Source organism: Barbus barbus, assembly GCF_936440315.1.
Source record: "Barbus barbus genome assembly, chromosome: 30".
Lineage (NCBI taxonomy): Eukaryota > Metazoa > Chordata > Actinopteri > Cypriniformes > Cyprinidae > Barbus > Barbus barbus.
In genome coordinates, this window is record NC_136758.1 from 21,946,726 (window position 1) to 21,970,832 (window position 24,107).

Below are 24,107 nucleotides of genomic sequence, written 5' to 3' on the forward strand. Positions count from 1 at the left end.
TTTATTCACAACCACAGAATATTGTGTCTGTTATTTTCACTTATTATATTCTTATATTCTTGAGACATATGACAAAACATATTTGAAAATATTTAATCTGTCGTTAGTTTTGAAAATAGCAACAATTCTGCATTAATATTATTCAGAGATAATTGCTAGAATGTTCTCAGCACAAATAATCCTTTTATTTTCTTTTTATTTGATCAAAACTATCTTAAACACAATGTTTTACTGCATCAAAATGTATCCCAAATAATTATTTTTATTTATTGTTTTATATTTTATGTCCCAGGAATCAGTGATTTGTACATTATACCATGTGTTTATAACAAAGACATTTTTTACAGTAGACAACTTTTTCAGCATTTTTACAGTAAGAATGGCTCTATCATGTTAATCTTTCTATTATTTCAGAACACATTCATGTAGCAGTCATAAGAAATTTAGTTTTTTAATAGTATGGATGATCTCTCTTTATAGAGGCAATTATAGTAAAACTTACTGCAGCCACCATGGGCTTGTAGCTAGGCTCATTCAGGGAGACATAATGGGTCTGGTTTATAGTCTGGCCCTCCAAATGTTTACGATGTGTCTCATGGTAGTATAACCCTGAGCATTTTGGAAGAAAATTAAGCCATAGTGATCCAGCACAACCATCTAAGTCATTGTACTTTGGCTGGGTAGGTTAAGTGCCTAAAAGAGACATGAATCTTGTTGCTGAACAAGATATTTTGTGCTCTTACCGACCCATAACCATGAAATGTTCTGGATCTTTCTTACATCCTCAGGGCGGCAGTTAACAATATTCAACACCCAGGCCACAATAAGAATCGGTGGTTCAGACCGCAAGAGGCCATTTCAGGGCCAACTATCCGGACTCTACTACAACGGCCTCAAAGTGCTCAACATGGCTGCTCAGGGCAACCCTAACATCAAAATCAATGGCAGCGTCCGCCTGGTAGGGGAGGTTCCCGCCGCAGGTTCAGCCAGAACTACGGCCCTCCCCCCGGAGATATCCACCACCTTTATCGAGACCACCACCACCATGTCCACCACCACCATGAGAAAACACCGCACTCCTCCCACAATACAGGTACGACCCCAGACACACAAGCACAAATTCAAATGAAGACATCAGTGGGAACTGCTGAGACTAGTAATATAAGTTACTATAATTTACTGATGGCCATTTAAGAACTTCAAGAACTCTAACTATTAAGATAACTATAAAAATAAAGATAATAGCATCCAGCTGCATTTCTGACATTTCATCAGTACTAGGGCACTTCATGCCTGCCATCAAAATGTGTTCTTGATCTTTTTTTTTATACTTTATTGGATATAAATGCATATAAATTGCTGTTCACAAGCTGTGCAATAAAGTTGTTACTGCTTCATTGTTGAAAAATGATAGAAACAAGTTTTGTCTCCTACAATTTGCTGTAGGTAAATACTCACCTCATCGAGCGCTGTTTTCGTTTTCTGTCTTATAAAATATCGAATTATGTTTTCTGCTACTTTAAATGTTTAAACTTTTTAAAGTTGAGTAGATTCAGATCGGCTGTCAAAGTTTTTATTGTTTATCAGCCAGAAAAAAATCACTCTGAAAGTGATTCCAACAATATTGTTCCTCTGTTTTCTTATCATTATGTATCAATTTATAGCTGTGAACTTCCCTGTTCTCATAAAATTAGAACAACTTTCTTTTTCATAATCATCATAGTTGTAGTCCTTTGTGTGAAAGGGTCTTAAGACTGGTAGAGTGATTTAGTTATTAAATTTGTAGAAAATCAATTGTTAACTGTTGCATAATTGTATATTTTTTATATTTATATTTTTATATTTATTTTATTTTTATTGTTATAGTTATCGTCCTCGGAGTGAATGGGCCTTATGACTGATTTTAATTTGTTAAGTCATTAAGTTTATACTTAAATTGGTCTAAGACCGATTTTTTCCCCGTTTGCTGGTCAGACCCATTTTTAACACATGGGTTTAACATAATGCTGTTTATGTGACTGGCATGTGTTTTCGCATGTGTGCCTACATCTCCTCATCGTCTGGCCCAGATTTACAATTCAAATAAATGAGGACACAAATTTCTTGCAACACAACATGGAAAATAAATCTCCGGAATGGATTTTTGGGTGATTTTCTGCACAGCTACACCTTCCATTCTGCAGAACATCTCAGTACTGCTGACAACGTTCTCCTTAATTTATTACTCTCTCAGTTTGGTCCAATGATTTCCAGTGAGCTTATTTGTCAAGCTTAGACCTATTTCTTCAGCTTTGAGTTTGCAGATGCAAATTTAACTGTGGTATTAAAATGAGAAACAATGATTGGACCGTGACAAGGTTACGTATGTCACATATGTGGACAGGGTAAACACATTAAACAACAATACATTGTGTCTGTGTGGGATGTCAAATTATAAATATGCAAAACAGAGGCTTTTGTTTCATTTAGGAGAAGTCTCTCAACCAGGTGCATCTGAATGATTTTCCAACAGTATGCAAACAGCTTGCTCCAGTTAACGCGAGCGCAAGCGGTGTCCACGACTTCATTTTATTAAGGTTGAGGGCATCTCTGACACATTTTTGTTTCCATGTTTTTCATAACCGAAGAGAATTGTTTATAATTCTCCACGTCCTTTAGATAAAGACACGAGAGCAGGCGAACAAAGCTTCATTCGCACACTCTTGACAACCAAACAGAGTGCCGCCCACATAAAGTTTGACCGGGAGCCAATAAAACACTGTGGTTTGGCGAAATGCGATTAGATTGGCCATTTCATAGGCATCCTGGTACAAATTGAGCTGGTGGAAGTGATATTAAAGCCATCAGTCTCCTCTGTGTCTGAGACACATTTTGGCAAGAGACATTTGTAATCATGAAACCCCCACAGTTGACCGCATGAAGAAACGTTGCGACTGACTAATGTTAAGGGAATTGGCGCTACAAATGTGTTCTTCCCAGTCAGATCATTTGTTGAATTCAAAATGCATCATTTTGATTAAGTAATTAAATTTGTGGAAAATGAATTGTTAATTGCATCATAATTGATAGAAAATGTGAAAATGCTCATTCATTCATTTATAATAATTTATCATTTAATAATTTACTTATTCAAATTAATCATATAACCATTTATAATAATAATTTAACCACCCAAAAAATCATAATTAAAAAACTCTTAAACTTGATTCTATCATGGCCAGTGGTTCCACACACTTGAATCAAATTATTTGGATATGATTGAATCAAGTCATTCATTTTTGTTAATTAGTATTTGAGTAGAGAATACATGTTTCCATCGTGTGGAAGCACTGTTCATGATTTAATCAAGTTCAGCCAAACACAATAACATACTAGCAAACTAAATATAACTTTTTGCACATATGTTAGATGTTGGCAGTATGAAGATGCTGCTGGTTATCTTTAGCACTACCAGTGGAGTTGATATTATTAAGGCAACTTGAATTCTTGAGAGCAGGTCCTCAACCAAAGCATATGCTAGACAGTTCATCACAATGGTAGCTCACCAACATAACAGAAAGTCTTTTAAAACACCACTTAACAGTAGATTAAACATTAACAATTATTTTCTCATCTTACTGAAAAATGCATAAATTAACACTTTATTTTAACATTTACTCTCCCTGTGCAGCCCTGTGCAAAGCATGATGGGAAGTGTATAATTTTGAGCTTCTTGATTGAAACATCTTCTTTTAAAATGAAAACATAAAGTTAAGCCAAAGAGTAACGTTTTTAATCAGTTGCATGATGTAATCTTGTTTAAACGAGAAAACTGTTATTTGTTTGAATCGTTTAAATAAAGTGAACAGCGTCAAAAAAGCATATTGAATGCATTTATATAATCGTTTCACTGATTCATACATTGATCAGTTATTTTATATTATTTTTTCATTGTTGTTCAGTCCTATGGCTGTGTGGTTTCAAGGGATATTTGTCTTCATGAGAAAGAAATTAGAGATATCTTTCAAGGTTAATTTCATCATATTTTTTATTTTTTACATCATAGGACAGTGTTGTAAGGCAGCAATTTTCCATTGCTTTTGCTTTAGTATTAAAACACTTGGTGGATTTGTGCTGGTTAGACAAAGTTTGACTGAGCAGTGAAACAGACACAAATCAAGCGTAGCGTTAGTTCTGGCAGGTCATGTGAGTCAAGCTAGCATCTGCTGACTCTCAGCTGATCCACATCTACCTATAGGAATACAATGCCTGTCACGGTATTCCTATATAAGGTCTATCCAATATTATTCGCCAGCTTTATTACTTGCTCAGGAGCAAATTGACCTCCTCCATCCCCAGCTCCTCCTTTCGTCACAGTCAGGACTTTTCTTTCTGATATTCCTTGTTTCCTGGAACAGACTCCTTTTATCTTGAATCATGTTGTTACACTAAAATGTCATTAAGAACAATAATGATAACAGTAATGATGCTACACTTTGGTTCTGTTCTGTTTACCTTAAAGGGGTTATTGCTGCTTTTTACCCAGCTTTTACCCAGAACAGAAGCATACCCCCAATCCAAACTGAATGCTAAGTGTCAATTATTTTGAAGATAGTGGTCCTGACAGAACTAGCATTATTCTCTGCTCATTCAACCTTTACTTCTGCTTTCTGCTCTTCCCTGGTGTCCTCTGTCTTCTGCTTGGGCTGATAGAATACAAGACGAAATATATTAAAACAATAATTTTGTGTACCAGACAAAATTCTGTTGACGGGTTTTGGGTACCAGCACAAAAGGGGATATTTGGTTGGATCTAATATTGACATGGAGACTCGATCTAACATTTTTGGCATTATTGGCAAGATGCTGGCATATCTAATAGTGCTAAATGTGGCATCCCAGTGCACAGCGAACCACAGAGATGGAAATTTCCACTTACATTAAAGCTGAAGTTGACCATGTCTGACTTTAGCTGGAAACCGTAGATGCTCAGCGAAGCATCAGACCGCATTACAATCTTGAGCACAAACAGGCAAAACGCATGCAAACGCTGCGGTAACGAGAGAGCATGCATCTGCCTGGAGCAGAGCCACGCTTGAGAATAAAACAATTCTCTGTGACGCACTCACAAAAACAGCTCTGCTGTGGGTCTTGTTTGACTTATGAGGCTAATAGATGTTCGAGAAAACACAGCCATAGATTGTTATCTGATCTAATGAACCAGTCACAGTCACATATTGGGCACGAAAGGGTGAAAGACTTGTGTTGGTATTAGAGTGAGTCATTTTGTTGGTGTCACTTAACATGACTGGAATTAAGCTTTTGGAAATAGATAATAATACACCCACAGTTGTTTCTAACGTGTTTATTTATGTATTCATGTTTTAATTCCCGTCCCACGCTTATTGGCCCATCTTTAGATTCAGGCGTTCATTTTAGTCACCACTACTCTGTTAAGGTTGACGTTGGAATGAATAGCGTTTTCCGTTGAAATTTTTTGACATTTTAATTTTCCTTTGTCACTTCGATAACAAAATAGCTAAAAACATCATACAGCCAATAACAAATCATCAAAATGGTTTTTATATTAACGAAACATTGGTAGTAACATGTCAAGTGGTGAGTTTGAAATGAGAATTAAGAGCGAATACAGGCCTCATACACAATCATGAGGATGAATGTAGGATTGTAGGTACTTGAGTGGAATTGGCAGGAGGATTCTCATTAATTCTGATCAGTCTAGTAGGTCAACAGGCTGCTGGTCATGTTTGCTTTCTCATCTTAATTTGTGCAAACAGGATCAGTAAACAAGTGGTCTGTTACAGTTGGGGAAGGAATATAATTGTAAACTGCAATCCCCTACATGTATTGTGCTGGGACGAGAGATCTATTTTTAAGCCATTTGCATTTGCGTCGAACTGGAACAAAGTCTGTGCAGTTTCTTCGGCTTAATTAAGACCAGGGCTGTAGAGATGTAAAGAAGCCAGGCTTGTGCTGATCTCAGCGTAGAACTCTTTCGAGGTTTGCTTAAGTACGCTCTGCTGTTCTTCAAAGAAATCCATCTGGATGAGAAGTCTTGAGAGACAGATCACAAGGAAGGGTTTTTCTTGTTTTAATCATGTTTAGAAAAGGTGCAGAAGCAGAAAAGATGTAGCTAAATGTGATTTCTTGGCTTATGCTGACAGGAGAACTACGCAGCCTGATGAGACCGTTAGCTTTAGAAAATTAGAAGCCCAAAACATCTTGTTTTTTTTTATAAGGAGGAAAGAAAATTAGGGAATTTAATATCTGATAATGTTCAGAAGAATCCCCAACTAGGTGGTAGTCAGATTTAATCTGGAAGAAGCTTGTAAAATTTACTTTTTCTTTACCTCAAGGTCTATCTTTATTTCATTAATGAATCTGAGATTATTCGCCAGGCTGGATTGATGGTAAACCTCACATATGAGGGGTGTGTTTTCCTCTGGGCGTCTGAATCATTGATGTAAGGTAGGTTAATTGAGCTGCACACATTTTCATATCAGAGGGGTGGGATGATGATATGTATTTCAGGGCAGCGATTTCATTTCATGTCTGCAGAAAAGCTGAGGGACTACATTTGGTCTCATACGTCCTTTGGCCTCTAATAGGAGGGATTTTGGGCATTTATGGTCATTCCATCCCAAAATCATCAAATCCTTTTTCTTTTGCTGCACTGCTGAAATGTAGTACATTAAAGAATCGTGTGCCAGAGGGGATCAAACCCTTGGTGAGTCACAGCAAAGGATTTTCTCTTCGAATTAGCCCACTTTCAGCCATGTTGTCGTAAGTGCTCTATTTGCTTTAAACAGGATCCCAGACAGAATGATTTAATGCGCTGAGCATTAGGATGGATAATGCATATTACGGTAGTGTTGATTTTATTAATATTTCAGCTTATACTGTATGTAATAGCATAATGGAGTAAGACAGGACATGATGACTGATGTTGTAAAGGTTAACGATAAAGCGATTGCATGCATTTGATGATGCATTTGAAGCCATTTTTAAAATGGACTTGCTATTTTAATATTTTAAAGAATTAGTTCTCTCAAAATTTTTAATTGCTCCTAGCTTCCTTGACTTTCTTTCTTGTGTGGAACACTCAAGAATAATTTCTTTGAAAAATATCCTGAATACTCTTTTCTGGTGCTGTTAAACTCACAAATGACGAAAAAAGCTCTATAAAAATATCAAAAGTGATGCCGACGGCTGGTCTTGATAAGTATTTACGTTTTTAAGTTGTAAAACACTGAATCTATGTTAGACACGTATGTGGCCAATTCCAGGGATTGTTATCTGTCACCATGCATCTGCTGTGCACAGCAGCTAGCATCTCTGGCTGTGTTGTTACTGGGAGGACATGTCGAGAAACAAACAAATTACTGCAACATTGTGATGTACCTCACAGAAACAACATGAGTTTTGTGGATTTAATTAAGCTGCCGCACTGGGACTCTCGTAATTGTCCACAATGGGAACAACTAATGGATATTTTTGCATATTAATTGCTTCTTCATGAATGAAGTGTAGAGTTAACTGAGGCTTATCAGTTTTGGACTGCAGCTTCTAATTATCACGTAACCGAACAGAATTTAGCTTCCATCGAAATGGAAAAAGTTTAAACAAAAATGCATATGCTGACTTTCACCGTGTACGCATAACAGGCTGCGTTTAGAAAACACAAAAACTAAGTGCAAAGGTACAGTCCGTCTAGCATAAACTAAAAGCTGTACACTTTCTTCTGCATGAGAGCTGGCAGACAGTTCAGGGGTTAACCGCACCATCCACTGAGACAGAAAAAATACTGTCAGCAGCGGGAGTTGCTGCACTACCACAATAAAGATTAATATTTCTCCAGAGTTGTGTTTAGAATCCAATTATATGGAGGTTGGAGGCGGCCGACAGACGGCTGTGGTGCAGAGGACTGATACTTTTCAGAAGGTGCTGACGAGCCACGTGGGACCAGGATATTACGCGTGGGCAGACGCTGCTATCCCTAAGAGACGGCGGCCTTGATTTATTGAAATGCGCGGCAGCCGTAGTTAAAAGGGGCAAAGCTATGGGAGCCGTATCAAGGCGCTCCTTGGGTAGATGATGCGAGTCCAATCTCCTGGCCACGGTAGTCTATTGAAATGTGAATCGAGTTTCACTTTACTCCAATTTATTTCCTCTTGAGGCGTGATACCAAATAAAAGTTACAAACAAGGGACGCTACTGGGAACGGACAAGTTTGCATAACAATAGCAGTGGTGTTTGGGCTGCATCTCAACAAAGATTCTCCTCTTTATTGCACCAATCACAGAAGTGATTTGGTCAGAAATGTTTTGAAGCACTTTTTGTATCACTTTTCTTAGATGCACAAAATCATTGCAGGACTTTAATACAGGACTAAAAAACAAACATTTTAAGAGAAATAATAAAATGAATGAAACTGATAAATACCAATACAATTTTCATTTTATTTTGTATTGTAAATAATATCTAATAAATAATAATTTTGATAATAGTAATACGATTATTATTATTATTATTCTGCATAATTTAAAGTAATAGTATTTTAATATTTAGTTATTAATTTTATTGCATGATTTTTTTTATATTGAAATGTATGACACAGATGAATACCCATACCATTTTCATTTACTTTGTATAGGAAATAATTTCTAATAAACAATAATTTTGAAAATAATAATAAGAAATATTATTATTATTATTAGTAGTAGTAGTAATTATTATTATTATTATTACTATTATACATTATTTAAAGTAATAGCATTTAAATATTTAGTTGTTAATTTGATTTCATTTCATTTAAAAAATATTTTTTATATTTTTAGTGAAATGGATGAAACAGATAAATACCCATACAATTTTCATTTTGATACTCTACTTTTTTTTACATCTGAGACATTTGTAATTAATCATAATTACTTATCAGTTAATTAAAATAATAATAATTACTAATTTTAAAATATAATTTGAAGTAATAGTGTTTACATGTTTAGTTATTAATTCTATTAAATCTAAGTTTTTACAAATATTTTTTATATTTTTTGAAACAGATAAATAGCAAAACAATTTTCGTTTTGAAAATGTACTTTGCTTACACCAGATAAATAATGAATGAATTAATAATAATAGTAGTAATTATTATTATTATTATTATTATGCATAATTTAAATTAATACAGTGTAAATATTTTGTTATTTTGATTACTGTTACATGTTGATCTGTTTTAGTTGTGTTTTGCCATGTCATCCGTTGACCTAGTTTTCCTTAGTTGCCCAGATTAGTTAATTAGCTCCTCACCTGTTTCTGTTTCCCCATGATTACGTTTAGTATTTAAAGCCTGTGTTCTCACATGTTCCTTTGCTAATATTTTGGATTTACGTTTGGTTGTGCCCTTCTCAGTCAGTGGCTAATTAAAAGAACACCTTTTGTATTCCTTCGTCGTGCTCTTTTTTTAACACACCAGACACCCCTAACAATTACATATGAAAATATTTTGAAAATGTTTCAAATATTTAAAATATATATATATATATATATATATATATATATATCACTGTTCCTTCTTATGCCTCTATCATTCAGACATTACCACACGCACCTCTCTATCTCCCAAGACCATTTCCATCCCCTCTTCAAATTAAACAGGCACGGCATAATAAAAGACGGCACTTTAGATTTGAATCTATAATTGAAACAAACTGCGTATTGCTTTCTAATTTTAGCGAGTACACAAAGAGGAGTGCTCAGGGAGATAGTTTGTCATAAGGTCCCATGCGACCTTGCCCTCCTCAGCCAGAAAGTGATTAAAGATAAGGCGCAGGACCGTTACCGTGTAAACAGGAAGATGAACGGCGGCTGTTTGAAAGCTTCAGTGTAAGCTTGTGACGATTATAGTTTGCCGTGAAGCACAAAAAAGCACAAAACAAAATGAAGTGTTCTGGAGTGAGTCCTTGCTGCAGGCCATTCTAGTGCAAAGAGGTAGTGAGCAAAGAGAGCTTAGAAAGCCAGTAGCCAGGTGAGATACAAAGAGAGAAATGAAGAGAAGGAAAGATGTACTTCAGTGAAGCAGGCATTTACACATTCATTCAGCCGCAAGAATAAATCTTTAAAATATTCTGAATGTTAACATAATGTCTGAATAATACATTTAAATGTACTTGAACACTTTGAAAAAATTGTAGGTCACAAATAGTTGTGGGCAGGACCTAAAACTAACATTTTGCCACACATGCCAGTTTTTTTTTTTTTTTAAAGTTCAAATATTTTTCAAAGTTGTATTTAAGATTATTGTAGTATTTTACAAGAAAATACTATTTCAGATTTTCTACTTCAAAATTGAATGTATAATTCAGTGTTTAATTCAGTGTAGTTTTCATTCAAATTACTAGGGAAATTGTGCAAATAATTGCAAAGTATATCCTACAACAATTTTTTTTCAATGTATACTTGATGTTACATTTTATCTATTCATATCAAAGTAATATTTATATATTTATTTATTTGTTTATTTATTTGATTATATCTAAGATCTAAGATTATATATTGATTATATATCTTAAGGAATGAAACAGATAAATACCATCTTGAAAATGTACTTTGCTTACACCTGATAAATACTACTACTACTACTACTAATAATAATAATTAATAGTTATTTTGAATATTTTATATAAGATTATTATATAAGATTATTGTAGTATGGTATAATAGTTATATTATAGTTGATGTTACATTTTATATATATATTAATACATTAATACATTGCTGAAATATTGTATTCTTTCAGTAGAAGATCCCTTGTTTTGTTTTTTTCCCTGTGTTAAGCCTTCGATGTCCTTTTCATTCTATAGATATGCCTCTGTTATCACTCACGCCTTTTTCTTGGAGAAAACATGATGTGTGATAAGATGTCAAAGGTGGAACTCTCTGAATCATTCTGAAACTGATCTTCTCCCTTCTTATTGATTCAGTTTGTAATACAAGCTGTTCACTCCTTGTACTGCCAAAGTGGAGATAGACACGATAGCATCAAGGCCAGAGAAACCCACAGGAGGGATGAAAGGAGATGGTTATCTGAGGACCAGAGTCAGCAAACTTTTGTTTTAATATCTGCTTTTGTCTGCTTCCTTTTTTTGAAGCTACATGGAATCATTTGGGGTTAAGGTGATTAAAGCGACTAACTAGATATTTTCTTTTATCTTAATTGAATAATAGGTGGAACTGTTATCTTAATAACTGCTGATCACCTCTTGAAGAGGCTTGAGATACAGGCATGGCTGGAGCACTTTGAATCACACGATTGTGTGGCATTTCAGATCTGATTGTCATGATAAAGGGGATGGAGAAAGAAGACGTGTCACCCCCTTAATCGATCAAACTGCTAGTAAACAGTGTATTGACCATATATTTGAGTGGTACAGGTAGGTGTTCGCAGGAAATTCAAGCACTCTGCTGCGTCATTACGTCACGTCTGTAAACATAAAGAAGTTGTCCCAGTAGGCTATCACATGTGAGGATCCTGCAGGTGCCAGATCGTTTATAGCCTTTTTCACAGCAGCTGGAATAATTAAACATCATTTTGATGGCAGATTGTGATCCAGAAAGGATTATGTGTTTATGAAACACTTGTGAATGAAATTAAATTATATTCCAGTTTTAAATATGCTCCTGAATACAGATAGCCTGGGATTACACAAGATTTGTATTTTAAAGAAAACCAGTTCGAAGGGAGCATAGTTCGCTTTTTGGGTTAAAAGTATTTCTTAATATGAAATTCAAATGGCATGACAATTAGATTAGACTGTACAGAAATTGAAATCTACACCCTAATACACACTATACTCACGCAACGCTGACGTTGTTAACATGCAAGAAAGTGCAATTCCAGTTTTTCAAACAGAGATGGCGACAAAGAGGCAAAACTTACGGACTGCAGCTTTAAAAAATGTAATTTATTCCTGAAGCTGAATTTTGAGCATCATTACTGCAGTCTTCAGTGTCACATAATCCTTCAGAAATCATTCTAATATGCTGATTTGCTGCTCAAGAAACATTTTTAATATAATTATCAATGTTAAAAATAAATAAATAAATAAATTCTTACAGACCCCAAACTTTTGTATGCAAAAATAGCATGTTTGGTGATGAAATGCTAATGTCTAAAGCATTATAAATTATTTGGCTAAATATTAGCCATGTATCGTTTTTAAATCAACCATAATGATTTATTCTCATGTATGTTCATATTTTATTTGAAATGTAAATTGTAAGTATTTCCCATGATTCAGGTTACCTAAACTTCTAAAACCTCTTGACGTGACACAGCTCTTCTTCAGATAATTTCATTTAAACCCATTCTGCCACATAAAATGCTTTGTTTCTCTAGACATCTTTGTTTGCAAACCTTTTTAGAGCAGGACATATTTTAGTCAAGCTACAATGACAGACGTTTACACTATTTCTCGTGTAGGTGAAAAACTCACCTCCTACGAGCAAATCAAGGGTGTGATTTGGAAAGTATATACGCTGCCACACAAGCTATTTCTGCGCTACCCTACTGCTGTAAATTATTTAATTAGAAAGTTCATTTAATTAGACCTGTTTGGTTATAGCTAAATCAGACTGTCTCGTCCATTCAATTATAGCCACCAAAGTGATATCTGTACGCTCTGAACATGAGAGCTGTGATCGCACTGTAGTTATATCAATATGATTCAAATGTTGTTAAAACCAAACAATTAGATTTCTTTGCCACGTTTTATCAGAATTAGCTGCGTTCTTACTCATTAGAAATTAATTAATTGTTTCCATTCATTATGACATGATTAGTTCTTTTTGCATTGATTATTTTCCCACTGATTGTGACATCAGAATGTCTTTCTCCATTGATTATGGCGTCATAATTAGTTATTTTTCTACTGATTATGACTAATTATGTTCCCACTGATTGTGACATCAGCATTAGCTCGGTTCCCAGTGATTCCCACTAAATCTCGACATCAAACATGTTGACCACACCAACGTCTTCAATCAAAAAGAGGCATAAAAACATGACAGGAAGAACTTCCCTAAATCTCAAAGATTATTCCAGCATCAGCACTTTTCTTGGTGCTGTATAATCGATTAGGACTGAGGGGCTCCTGTGATATGAATGATCTGGCTTCTGTTTGGAGCGTAAATCACACGCTTGCTCCTATATCTACAGGATTTACATGCACAGACTTTTGGCAGAGGATGCGCCGATCCTGTGCTATGTGAATTTCGACTTTGCATTATTTTTGCAGATTTTGTAAATATGGCCTCCTTGATCCAAAAAAAGAAGAAAAAAAAAATACACTTTTCAGCATTGAACTATTTTAACTGTTGAGCACTGAGTGAAGATAAAGAGAAACTGGGCTTCACATGACTTGATAATAGGCTTTCAGTGTTAATGTATTTAAGTCTGTTCTTGTGTTCACACTGTGCTTCTTTCAGTGTTATTAATGAAATGTCCTGTATTGTTCACAAGCTGCTCTCTGACCTCAATTAAATCACTCTGCGAGGCAAGCCAAATGGAATGAAATAAATCAATAGAAATAGGTAATTTGGGGGGTCTATGGGTCAGCAGCACTAAATTTGTGAAGCTTTTCATCAAGCACTGAGACTATTAAGCTTTTACACCTCAGAAATGTTTATACTTACAAGAAATGCTTCGTCACTAATTTATGCAAGACTGTCAGCACAGTAATTTAAGGTGAAGAAAAGTGCAATGAATTTGGCGTGTGCCCCCTTTTAGCTCTTAAAGAGTTTCTCCTCAAAGCTTGCTGGTGTCATTTAGCTAAATATGAGAAAAACATGGGTGTTTGAGTCCATTTTTATGGCATTTTTCATTGAATTCAAAACGAGCGGCTCAAATTTAAGTGGTCACATTTTTGCTGTATTTTGAGATGCAAATGGCAAGAAAAGCCAATTTTAGTGTCCTTACTGTCAGTGGTGAATACTGAATCCATTTTTTCTTCCACGCAGCTGAATTTGCTATAGAGCCACATAATGTGATATCAGCTCTTCCTATCAAGTCTTCACCCAACACATCTGTCAATAGATCCACCTATTTATAGTAAATATGTAGAGCGACTAAGCCACATTTTTTCAAGGACAACTTTTTTCATTCACTTCAATTGAAATATTCCATGCACTTGAGCAATAGATATGTTAGCTTTGTTGTCTACATCAGTGTGTGACAGAGAGCATTTAGACCAACTGTTCTCAGTTTGCGCACTGATAGGCAGCTTTTCAAATTACTTTCGCATTCGTTTATGCTCCATTTGTCCTTTGATGCAGAGCATTTTTGATATTAGAAGGCTTTGACTAGACCCTGTGTAATCACATCTCCGAAAAGACCATAGCTTTCTTTTTTCATAAACATCCTTAGGGTTTCCGGAATAACCAAATTCAGCTGAATTGAGATGCTGGCCTCTTCTGCTCTGTCACTCTGTAGTTCCCTCCTTCTTTCTGTACCCAGCAGGACACTGGAACCGCTCACCCAGGCTGTCAGTTATCTTTGAGCAGAGCCATGGTAAATATCCTGCATTGATTAAGCAGATTTACATAGGCAGAGCAGGCCTGGAGGCAAAGAGCTGAATGCTAACCAACATCCACAATGTCACAGGCCCAAAATACCATCTCGCCCTGCAGCTGCAAGGGTATTCTGCCATAAGCAGGCAAAGAACGTAATCAGACTACTGGCTTTGTGTAGGAAGTGGACTGGAAGTTGCCAAGGCATGCCACATTTGCCAGAACGGTTCTTTTGTACTGCTATATCTCAGTGATTCTTCAATTACAGGAACTTTTCTGTCCCTTTAAGCTGCATGTTTTAGTCGTTTTTATTTTTGAATGATTTGTTCCTTAATTTTTATAAGAATGTTGACATGTTAGATCTGAATATCTAGAATATCTTTGTTTTGGCCCTGTATTGATTTAGTGTTCATATACTATTATACTATTTACTAATATGTTGAATAAGCTTTAATTTTTATATTTTCAGTTTTCAGTTTAATTTAATATTTCTAATATTTTTTAATTTCTAAATATTTCTATTTAGTTGTAATATACTGTATATATGTTTTAGTTTAAGTAATTAGTTTAGTGCTTCAATTTAGTAATTCAATATTTGAATTATTTCAGTTAATGAAAACTATGTTATAGTTTGGCAATAGCATCACTGTTTTGACCCTTTATAATACATTTGTAGTGTTAAAATGAGGAAATTCCACAATTTTATAAAATGGGATTTTTTCATTCATTTCTTATTAATGTGAACAATTTGTATTTTTAATTAATAAAGAATGACTGTGCCCAACTTCTGTTATTAAAAATAAATTATAATTTTTTTTTTAATTATTATATTTTATTATATTATATTCATAAACTGTATAAGAACCATAAAGTGAAATTGAAAATATGAAAAACATGAAAACAAAAATTAGATTTAATATTTTATATTAATAGATTGGAGGTTTAGATTGAGATTTGATGATTTCAGAAAAAGTTGTAATATTGTTACTCCCATCAGTGTCTTTCTCTTAATTTTACAGTCTGATTTTAAGCCACATACTGTGTGAACAGCTATTTCACGTCACTTTACTCTAAATGGAATTGTGACAATCTAGGTTTTCTTTTTACATTCTTGCAGACTAGCCAGCATTTGATGGAGTCCAGCCTTTGGTAACAGTCTCGATGAGTTTATCTCAGAAGGGCTGCTGTCCACAACAATCAAAGGTTCAGGACCGCAGAGCTTTAAACTCTCTTTCTATACCTGGTTGAAGATAGGAAGGGGAAATTTCTGTATACAAAAATATACAGAGATAAAACAGAGATCTTACTCTATATGCATTTTAACATTTCAATAATTTTCTGTTTTGTTAACATTTAGACACAGATATCTCTGGTCATTTTCCCTGACTTTTAGTTTGCACAAACCTCTTTTTGCTCATAGCTGCAGGCCACTCTGATTTCTGTGAATGCACAGACTATTATTGAAGCTCAAGGGTGAAAATACAAGCCTGTCCATAATGACCTTTACCTTGTCAAGGTAGAATAATCCGATTTCACTCTTTGCCTCAGCATGACAGCAGACAGCTCACTAAAACTCAATACACAGCAGAGCTGCTCATTTTCACCAGGCCAGACTAATAAAAGGTCCAAAGGGCCCTGTCATCTAAAGCTATGTAGTCCTCATCCCGTACAGCTATGTAGTCAGCTATTATTCAATATGAAGTGCAAGCAAGCCATAGACTTTAGCCAGAGCAGACACCATATTTAATCTGACGTGAACAGAAGTGAGGCTGTGAGAGAGTCCATGCAATATGTTGTACTGTTGCGTACGTGGAAGTTGATCGTTAAGTCGATAAAACTGAAATGTCTTTCCACAAGTTTTCAGTGGACATAAAACTTCAGAAAATATGTATTATGAAAATGTAACACAAGTGCACTATTTCCAGGTACACAACAGTGAAGCATACTAAACTTATGTCCCTCTCATTCTCATTTTCATTTGTGAGTCAAAATCAATGTGGTGTTTACTAAATGAGTAGTTTCAACTGGTTTGTTTTCAGGATCCAGAATAATTTATGATGCAAAATTAAACAAATTATTAAAACTCTGCATATTTCCTACAATATGCAAAATAGACACATTTGGTTTCTAAACATCTTTTCACTCTCAGTAGTGTTATTTTAGGATACGAGATACTATTATAGTTTTTGTTCATATTTTGAATAAGATTTTTTTATATGTGACCCTGGAGCACAAAACCCAGTCATAAGGGTAAATTTTTTTAAATTTGAGATTTATACATCATCTGTAAGCGGAATAAATAAATGTCCCATTGATGTATGGTTTGTTAGGATCGGACAATATTTGGTCGAGATACAACTATTTGAAAATCTGGAATCTGAGGGTGCAAAAAAATCTAAATATTGAGAAAATCTCATTTGAAGTTGTCAAAATTAAGTTCTTAGCAATGCATATCACTAATCAAAAATTGCGTTTTGATATATTTATGGTAGGAAAATTATAAAATATTTTAATAGAACATCATGTTTACTAAATATCCTAATGATTTTTGGCATAAAAGAAAAACATTATTATAAATTTTTTTTTTTCTTTTTTTGGTCTATTTTATTAGTTTTTGTTGTTTTTAAAGTGTATATATTTCAGTTGTAGTTATTTTAGTACAAGTTAAACTAAATGAAAATGAGAAATGTTGCAGTTTTGCAGAAAACTGTTTTTTTCAATAAACATTTCATTTCATTAATGGAAATGTTTTCTATGTTTTTAGTGTTAGTTTTACTTTTAGTTAGCTATAATAATCCTGATTCTCAGAAGCGAATAATTCAATGCACAAAATAAAAAAAATTGTCATCGCCACAAGTGGACCTGTATTTAATGTAGTCTGGGTTATATTATCTTTTACCTTTTTATGATGATTTTTGAGTAATTTAAAATTGTTAATTAGTAATTGTAAATTAAGAATCTATTCAGGTGCCAAAGTTTGTTGTTAAAATAATAATCGTGGCTGTTGATCACATTTTGCTGCAAATTATTTAGTGGCAACAGACTTGTAAACTTTATTGAATGATGTTTAAAAAAATCAATAAACAGATAATTCTACATTTTTTTTATTTGTCCAAAATACATTGTTCTCTAAATAATGTGTAATTTCCTTAAGACTGAAAATAAATTGAACGGATTTAACCGGATTTGCTTATCTGGTGGACACCATGAATCATTACACTCTCGGCTTTGAGAAGAGTGAAGAAACAAGCTAATCTTCCAGGAGTTCAATATTAAGTTCCCGTCACTGTCAGACTGGGCATGAGAGAGGGAGGGAAAAAGATAAGACTCTTCAGCACAGATGAACGTTAAAGGCTTATGTGCCACCAAAACACATTCTCATATTGTTAATATGTGGATTAGGCCATTTTCTCATTCGCAACAGAAGTATCAATATATGAGTATAAAATGGCATAATGCAGAAGCTCTCCAGTGCATTCTCGGCCTGTATCAACGCTGAGCTCGTGTTATTGTGAAAGAGGATATGAAGAGCGGCTTCTGAGATATTCAATGCTTCTAACTGATTCCAGGATCTATACCTGTGCATCAGTCTGCACGTATTCACAGACATACATATTCAAGGCGGCCATTGTGTCAGTAATGTTTTCATACCGAGTATCAACCGTGGGTTCTGTTCGGAGCGGTTTATGAGATTAAATGCTGTCATTCAAGGGAGAAACCTGAAATAATTTCACATTTTCTCCGCAATCAGTCAATTACGTTTCTCATTGCTTTCTGCATCTGTGATATCCTCCTCCTCTTTGAGTCACGAAGATGAGTTGTTTGCCACACTAAATATAAATTCAATGAATAATTTTATATTCACATAGAGCGATATTCCACACCCCGCCAGTGCGAAGCGCCACCTCTGCTCAGCCTGATGTGCATTCGAATGGATTTTTGCACCATTTTCATACCAAAACTGGGAGAAAAAAAAGAAGCAGCTCATTTTTTTTTTCCCAGCAAAGTCCACCAAGAATATAGAGGGAAAACATTTTATTATTCCATCAAACCCAATCATATTTATGACCCTGCGCTTTCACGTTGGAGAGCGCTTTCCATTGATCCCTGTGTTATTTAAAATTTCATAAACCTGGTCTACGACAGTGCTTATTTTGCCCCACATTCTAATCTGCTCCTAATAAAGACATGCCAAGCGGAGGGTGTGAAAAACGAGCTCACCGCAGCGGTTGGCATGAGTAAGGGAGAGCGCTGGGGATAAATCAGAGAGGGAGACGTTGGAGACACACAGATAATCTCAGAGTGCCGCTGTGTGTTTGGTCCTCTCCTCTCAGTGGAGGTGATATACAGTGATGGGAAATCCATGCAGACTCTCGAAAGGGCGAGATGGAGGTGACTCGTATAAATGTTTGACGTGAGCAATTTTTCAAAATAAAAGTTTGGAATTAACACCCAAGATGAGCTCAGCAAATGCATTCACTGTCTGTCACCGGTGAATTAATGTTTATTGACGGGGAAATAATGACAGGCTTACGTTAAATCTGTTCCTGCAGAGCTCCTCGGAAACTGCTGTCATTTATAAAATACCCTAAATCTCAGACTCATTGCATATTCATTTATTAAATATTGTGGCTAATTTGATTATGCTTTCAGCTGCTAATAAGAGTGTGGTACTCTCAGCTCCATTCAGAGAGAATAGTTCTCCCAAAAATGAAAATCCTTTTATTTTTCCACCCTCATCTTGTTCTAAATCCATATATTATTTATTTTCTTACTTATTTTACTTATTTCAATATTTGCTATATATATATTATATCAATATTTCAATATATATATAGATATTTATTGGTCCATATGGAAAATGTTTCATGAAACTTTTTTAGAAAAACCTTAATGGTAACTCTTTTATAAAAATAATAGATAATGAATGTAGAAACGAATAAATTTGTGTGTGTGGGTGTGGGTGGGGAAGGGGGGTATTAACTAAATTTTGGGAACAAATGTCCCCACAAGTATAGTAATGCCAGGGATTTTTGACCTAATCAAGACAGTTTTTGTTCCCTATGAGGAAAACAGGTTATAAATCATAGTAAAGGATTTTTTTTTACACCTAAATATATAAACGTTTGAATATTTTCTGTGAGGGGTAGGTTTAGGGTTAGAGTTAGGTATAGAATATACAGTTTGTATAGTATAAAACTCCTTATGTCTATCGAAAGTTCCCATAAAACATGGAAATTGTGTGTGTGTTTATTATTTTTTGTTAATTTGCTTATGCTGTTGTTATGGAATTTACTGTCCATATTTTGTCTTCATAATGTTTGACCAATAAAATATTGTTACAAAAATATTTACTTATTTCTTATTATTTTTTACAATTTATTATTTATTTTTGTAACTCGTCAGAAAGGGTGCTGTCCTTTTTTTCTTTTGAAGGCCTTCTTGGATATTTTTGGTCATCCACACCACAAATTTGACTTCAAAATCAGTGCAGAAAAATGCATCTGGGCCGATACAATATATTAGAAACTTGATCTAAAAAGATTCTTTTACATTATGGTGGTGCAATCTAATGCATTCAAGTCTCTCTTTTGTGTGTCTATTGTCCTGTTTGTGTGTTTCACCGTATTATAGACCACGGATGACATGGTCTCTTCGGCCGAATGCTCCAGTGACGACGAGGACTTTGCTGAGTGCGAAGGACATGCAGGTGGGCTAGGTCAGTTGAATTTTGCTTGCCTCTATGTGGTGACTTTCATTTGCAACTGAGGATCAGATCCTCAAAGCATCGCCTCCCCCCATGGATAGAAAAAGTGTAACTTCCTTTCCAATCCAACCCATGTACACCAATATAGAGACATGCATATAGTAGGATATCTTAAGAAATAATATAAACAAAACAGAAATAGGCATGGATTTCTAATGCTTAGTCTATTCAGTGGCCTTGAATCAGAGCTAATGTCAAATCATTCCACTCAAACTTGTATTACGAGCTACACTTGGCCATGGGGTTTTCCGAAGTGGTTAACATGGTCACACTGATTACTAATTTTGTCCCCAGTGCCTATTATGAGAGCATACGTACAAAATTAGTACAGAAAAGTGACATGTTCTCTGCATTGATGCTTCAAAATGTATCATACTGAGGTTTCTTTGCCATGTGATAGTGGACTGCATTTTGGCACATGATACATTTTGAGATTTCTCTTGAACTTTGCTTTCAGCCTTATAGTAGAGTGATATCTATCAGATTAATTGCTGTTGAAGCAGTCTTTTCTATACCTTTCTGTTTCCTCATTTCAAGAGGCTTGATTTAAGTTAACTTGTTGTAATAGAGAACAGATATCATCGAATTTCTGTGTACAAATTTTTTTTGTGTGTCGTTATGCTTATTTTTAACGATATCATTTTGCCTCAGTGTGAACTAGCTGTTCTGCTAATATTTTCCAACCCAAATATGAAAAATACAATTCAGTGATTAGATTGATAGTGAGAAAGAGAGAGATTTGAGAGAAATTGGGTATTGGCTTTTTTTCTTTTTTTTTTTAAACGTAATTGTAGCTTTGAGAAAATAGTCTGTCATGTCTTTTGTGAAATATGCTAATTTTTTGATTGCAGTTATAGATCATTTAAAATTTATTCCTTTGCAATAATCATGATTCCAGCCAGAGAGGCCAAATGAATCTCATTATAATTTGAGTAAAACCCTACCACTTACAATAATTAGGTGTTTCTTCAACTTTGGGCACTTTTATATCCAAGGGGTTGATTTTTATTAAAATGAACAGATTTCAACTTTTTTTTCTATGACACGAAGGTCATGTTAAAATGTATTACATCAAGTCTTGGAAAGTTTTTACCATACTTTCATCATTTATTTTGATGCCTTTATAATAGATTTTATTGTTTTCCCAAACCAGTGAAATAATCAAAAACATCTAAATAATAAATATCAGAGTAAATCATTATTTATTGAAATAAGTTTTGTACATAATTATATTTTTAGTTTTTTTTAGTTTTTTTTCATTGTTATATGAAATATCAGAATATAACTTGGTTACAAATCACTGCAAGTAAACTAGCAAATGTATAAAAAAGTGTGTTCTCCACAAAGTCCAGAAAGCCAGATGTGCCCCTAGTTGAAAAAACACCCAATTATACATTTTGCATGTCGGAAAAGCGAATCAGCGCATAACAAGAAAAACAATGTGCCATCAGATGATTTCCAGAGGCCAAAGCCATTTCATGGCCTGTTAGTTTTATCTATTGGCCTGCAATGAGCACGCTGTCTTTCATCACAGGAATGCGCAACATGTTTATTGTGCTCCACTGGATGAAAATGTATACGTTTAAGTTTTCATGCAGACATGACAGGCTAGTGATCTGCTCTGTTTACCTGTTCTGATCCTCTGCAGTTCTCTCAAATGTCAATGCCAATTTCTTCCAAATGCCATTCATCAGTTTAGCGGTTTGAGAACAATATCCATCTTTCTGGAATCTTTATGTACTCATAAAGAAAGCTATTGGCAGGGTCCCAATCATCCAGTCACGTTTACACAGAAATTCATGCCATTCTAACCTCTACATCAGTTGATGTGAAGCTGCATGAGACATTATCGCTGCAGGGTTGCATCCTCATATTCAGCGTGTGTTCTGTACCGCATGCGTGGGGTACGTCCCCTTGATTTGTCCTCTAAATTTCATGAGCTTGTTCGCGGTCGATGTTATTTTTGGTGAAGTCCTCATCTATTTCCCAGCTTTCCAAAAGCAACATTCCTGTCATCTCGCCTCATTTTGTTCCGCATGATATTTTGGTGTTGAAATCGATTTTTCCTCCATTTTTCTCAAGCATCTGTACCATCTGGGCTTGACCTTGAACATTGCCATTTTGATTAACAAAGCGAAAAACAGGCAACAAAATCTTTTCTTGCCATCCAAAGAGTTTTTAGAGCTCAAGCATTGATGTAATCTTAAGAAAGTTGTGTTTTAAGAATGACCAGCATCCTTGAACGCCCTGCCCTCTCTTCCTCCTCACCTGACTGAGCCGGTCTGCATATAAAGTCGTTTTTGAATGCAGATGGCATAGAAAGAGTTTTATTGCCACAAACCGTGTGCTTCTCAATGTCACGCTTTCAGTCATTTGTGGCATGTAATATGGTAGCTGCTAATCAGAGCCATTTTCCAGACTATTCTCTCATTATTCAGTGCATGGCGCCATTTTTGATCTCCATGCATATCCTCACCATCAGACTAACCTGAGTGCTGTACTGTATGTATGAGCCAGTTTCAGCAAAGCATCATACCTCAAGCTTATGGTTGCAAAGATCTCCGCTGCATTTCCTGTACCAAATCGTGTTCCTGTCTATCAACTTGTCTGTCTTGACGTGTTGTCACGTGATTCTGTTCTCTGTTTGTAAAAATTGTTGGGTTTTCCCCTTTATCCCCTATCTGGAATTCCATAGGAGGGGTTCTGTTGATTAATCATCCGCTTCCGAATCATTCCGTAGAGCAGTTCTGCTGTATTATTCTCAAATTATTTCTCTGCACACAGATCTCATTATTTTAAAGTTCACACTTGCATGCAAACCAAAAAAGTTATATTTCTGCTATGTAAAGTTGCGGATGTATTTTTAGAAAGTTGTAAATAAACTCCACGCAATTGGTTTATTCTGAAACACTAAATGGGGCTCATTTTTAGAGTTTTTAAATGATTCGGTAGTACAGTATTTCCATTTGAACAAGACGAAAGGTGAAATGAATTAGGAATCGAGGGCAAGAAGCCTCCAGAGACTCAATTATCTGTTCAACAGAAGCATCTCTCACTCTAGTTTATGGTACAGTTTGTATATGCAGGAATGGGTCAGTGCGATGTATAAATATTAAAGTTGCATTACAGATTTGTGTTAGCATGTAGTGTAATACTAATCAGTTCTAAAGGGCAAAGTTCTACATCTTTCCAGAAGTGTGATTTTTTTTTTTTCAGGCTTATCGCTGTCTCATATTGAGGCTTTTGATGAAATAATTATGGATAATTAATCAGGAATTAACAAGCACTAGTTTTGCTTTGCAATGATAGCAATTTGTTTGCGTCTGCTAAAAAAAAAGTCCCATGAGATTTTTCTGTCATTAAAATGTCAGCTTGGCTCAAACCAAATAAAGATGAATGAAGAATGAAATGGGTCATTCCTGTAAAGCAGCACCTTTTGAGCTCTCTAACTTGTGTCATTTTAATAAAAAGAATTACTAAAGGGCTTGGCAGACTTTCACAAATATGGTCAAGCTCAACAAATTAGAGAAAATTAACATGATGCCTAGAAGAATGGAAATAAAAAGTCATTTCTCAGAGAAGGAATTATTACGGAGCCTGACACAGGAGAAAAAAAAAAACGATCCGTGGCGACGGTTTTGCAATCCGTCCCCTCGGTTTATAAACCGTACTCGCGAATTCTGAAACCATTCCCTCGGTTTAACAAATCGTGCCCATGGATTAATAAACCGTACCCACAAATTTCCAATCCATGTGCTCAGATTTTGTAAACCGC

At 35.1% G+C, this 24,107-nt stretch overlaps 1 protein-coding gene across 2 annotated transcripts in view; it reads left to right on the plus strand.

The window, feature by feature from the left end:
* The window catches only part of LOC306849927 (neurexin-3a-like), a gene marked incomplete at both ends in the record, with an annotated part of 262,700 nt that overhangs the window by 229,748 nt on the left and 8,845 nt on the right, over nucleotides 1–24,107 (plus strand). The window contains 2 exons of one of the 2 annotated variants that reach the window (XM_079385310.1): nucleotides 789–1,093; nucleotides 20,200–20,284. In XM_079385310.1, coding sequence (XP_079241436.1) covers nucleotides 789–1,093; nucleotides 20,200–20,284 — 390 coding nt within the window. The remainder of the gene's footprint in view (nucleotides 1–788; nucleotides 1,094–20,199; nucleotides 20,285–24,107) is intronic. The other variant, XM_079385311.1, reaches the window with a different exon arrangement.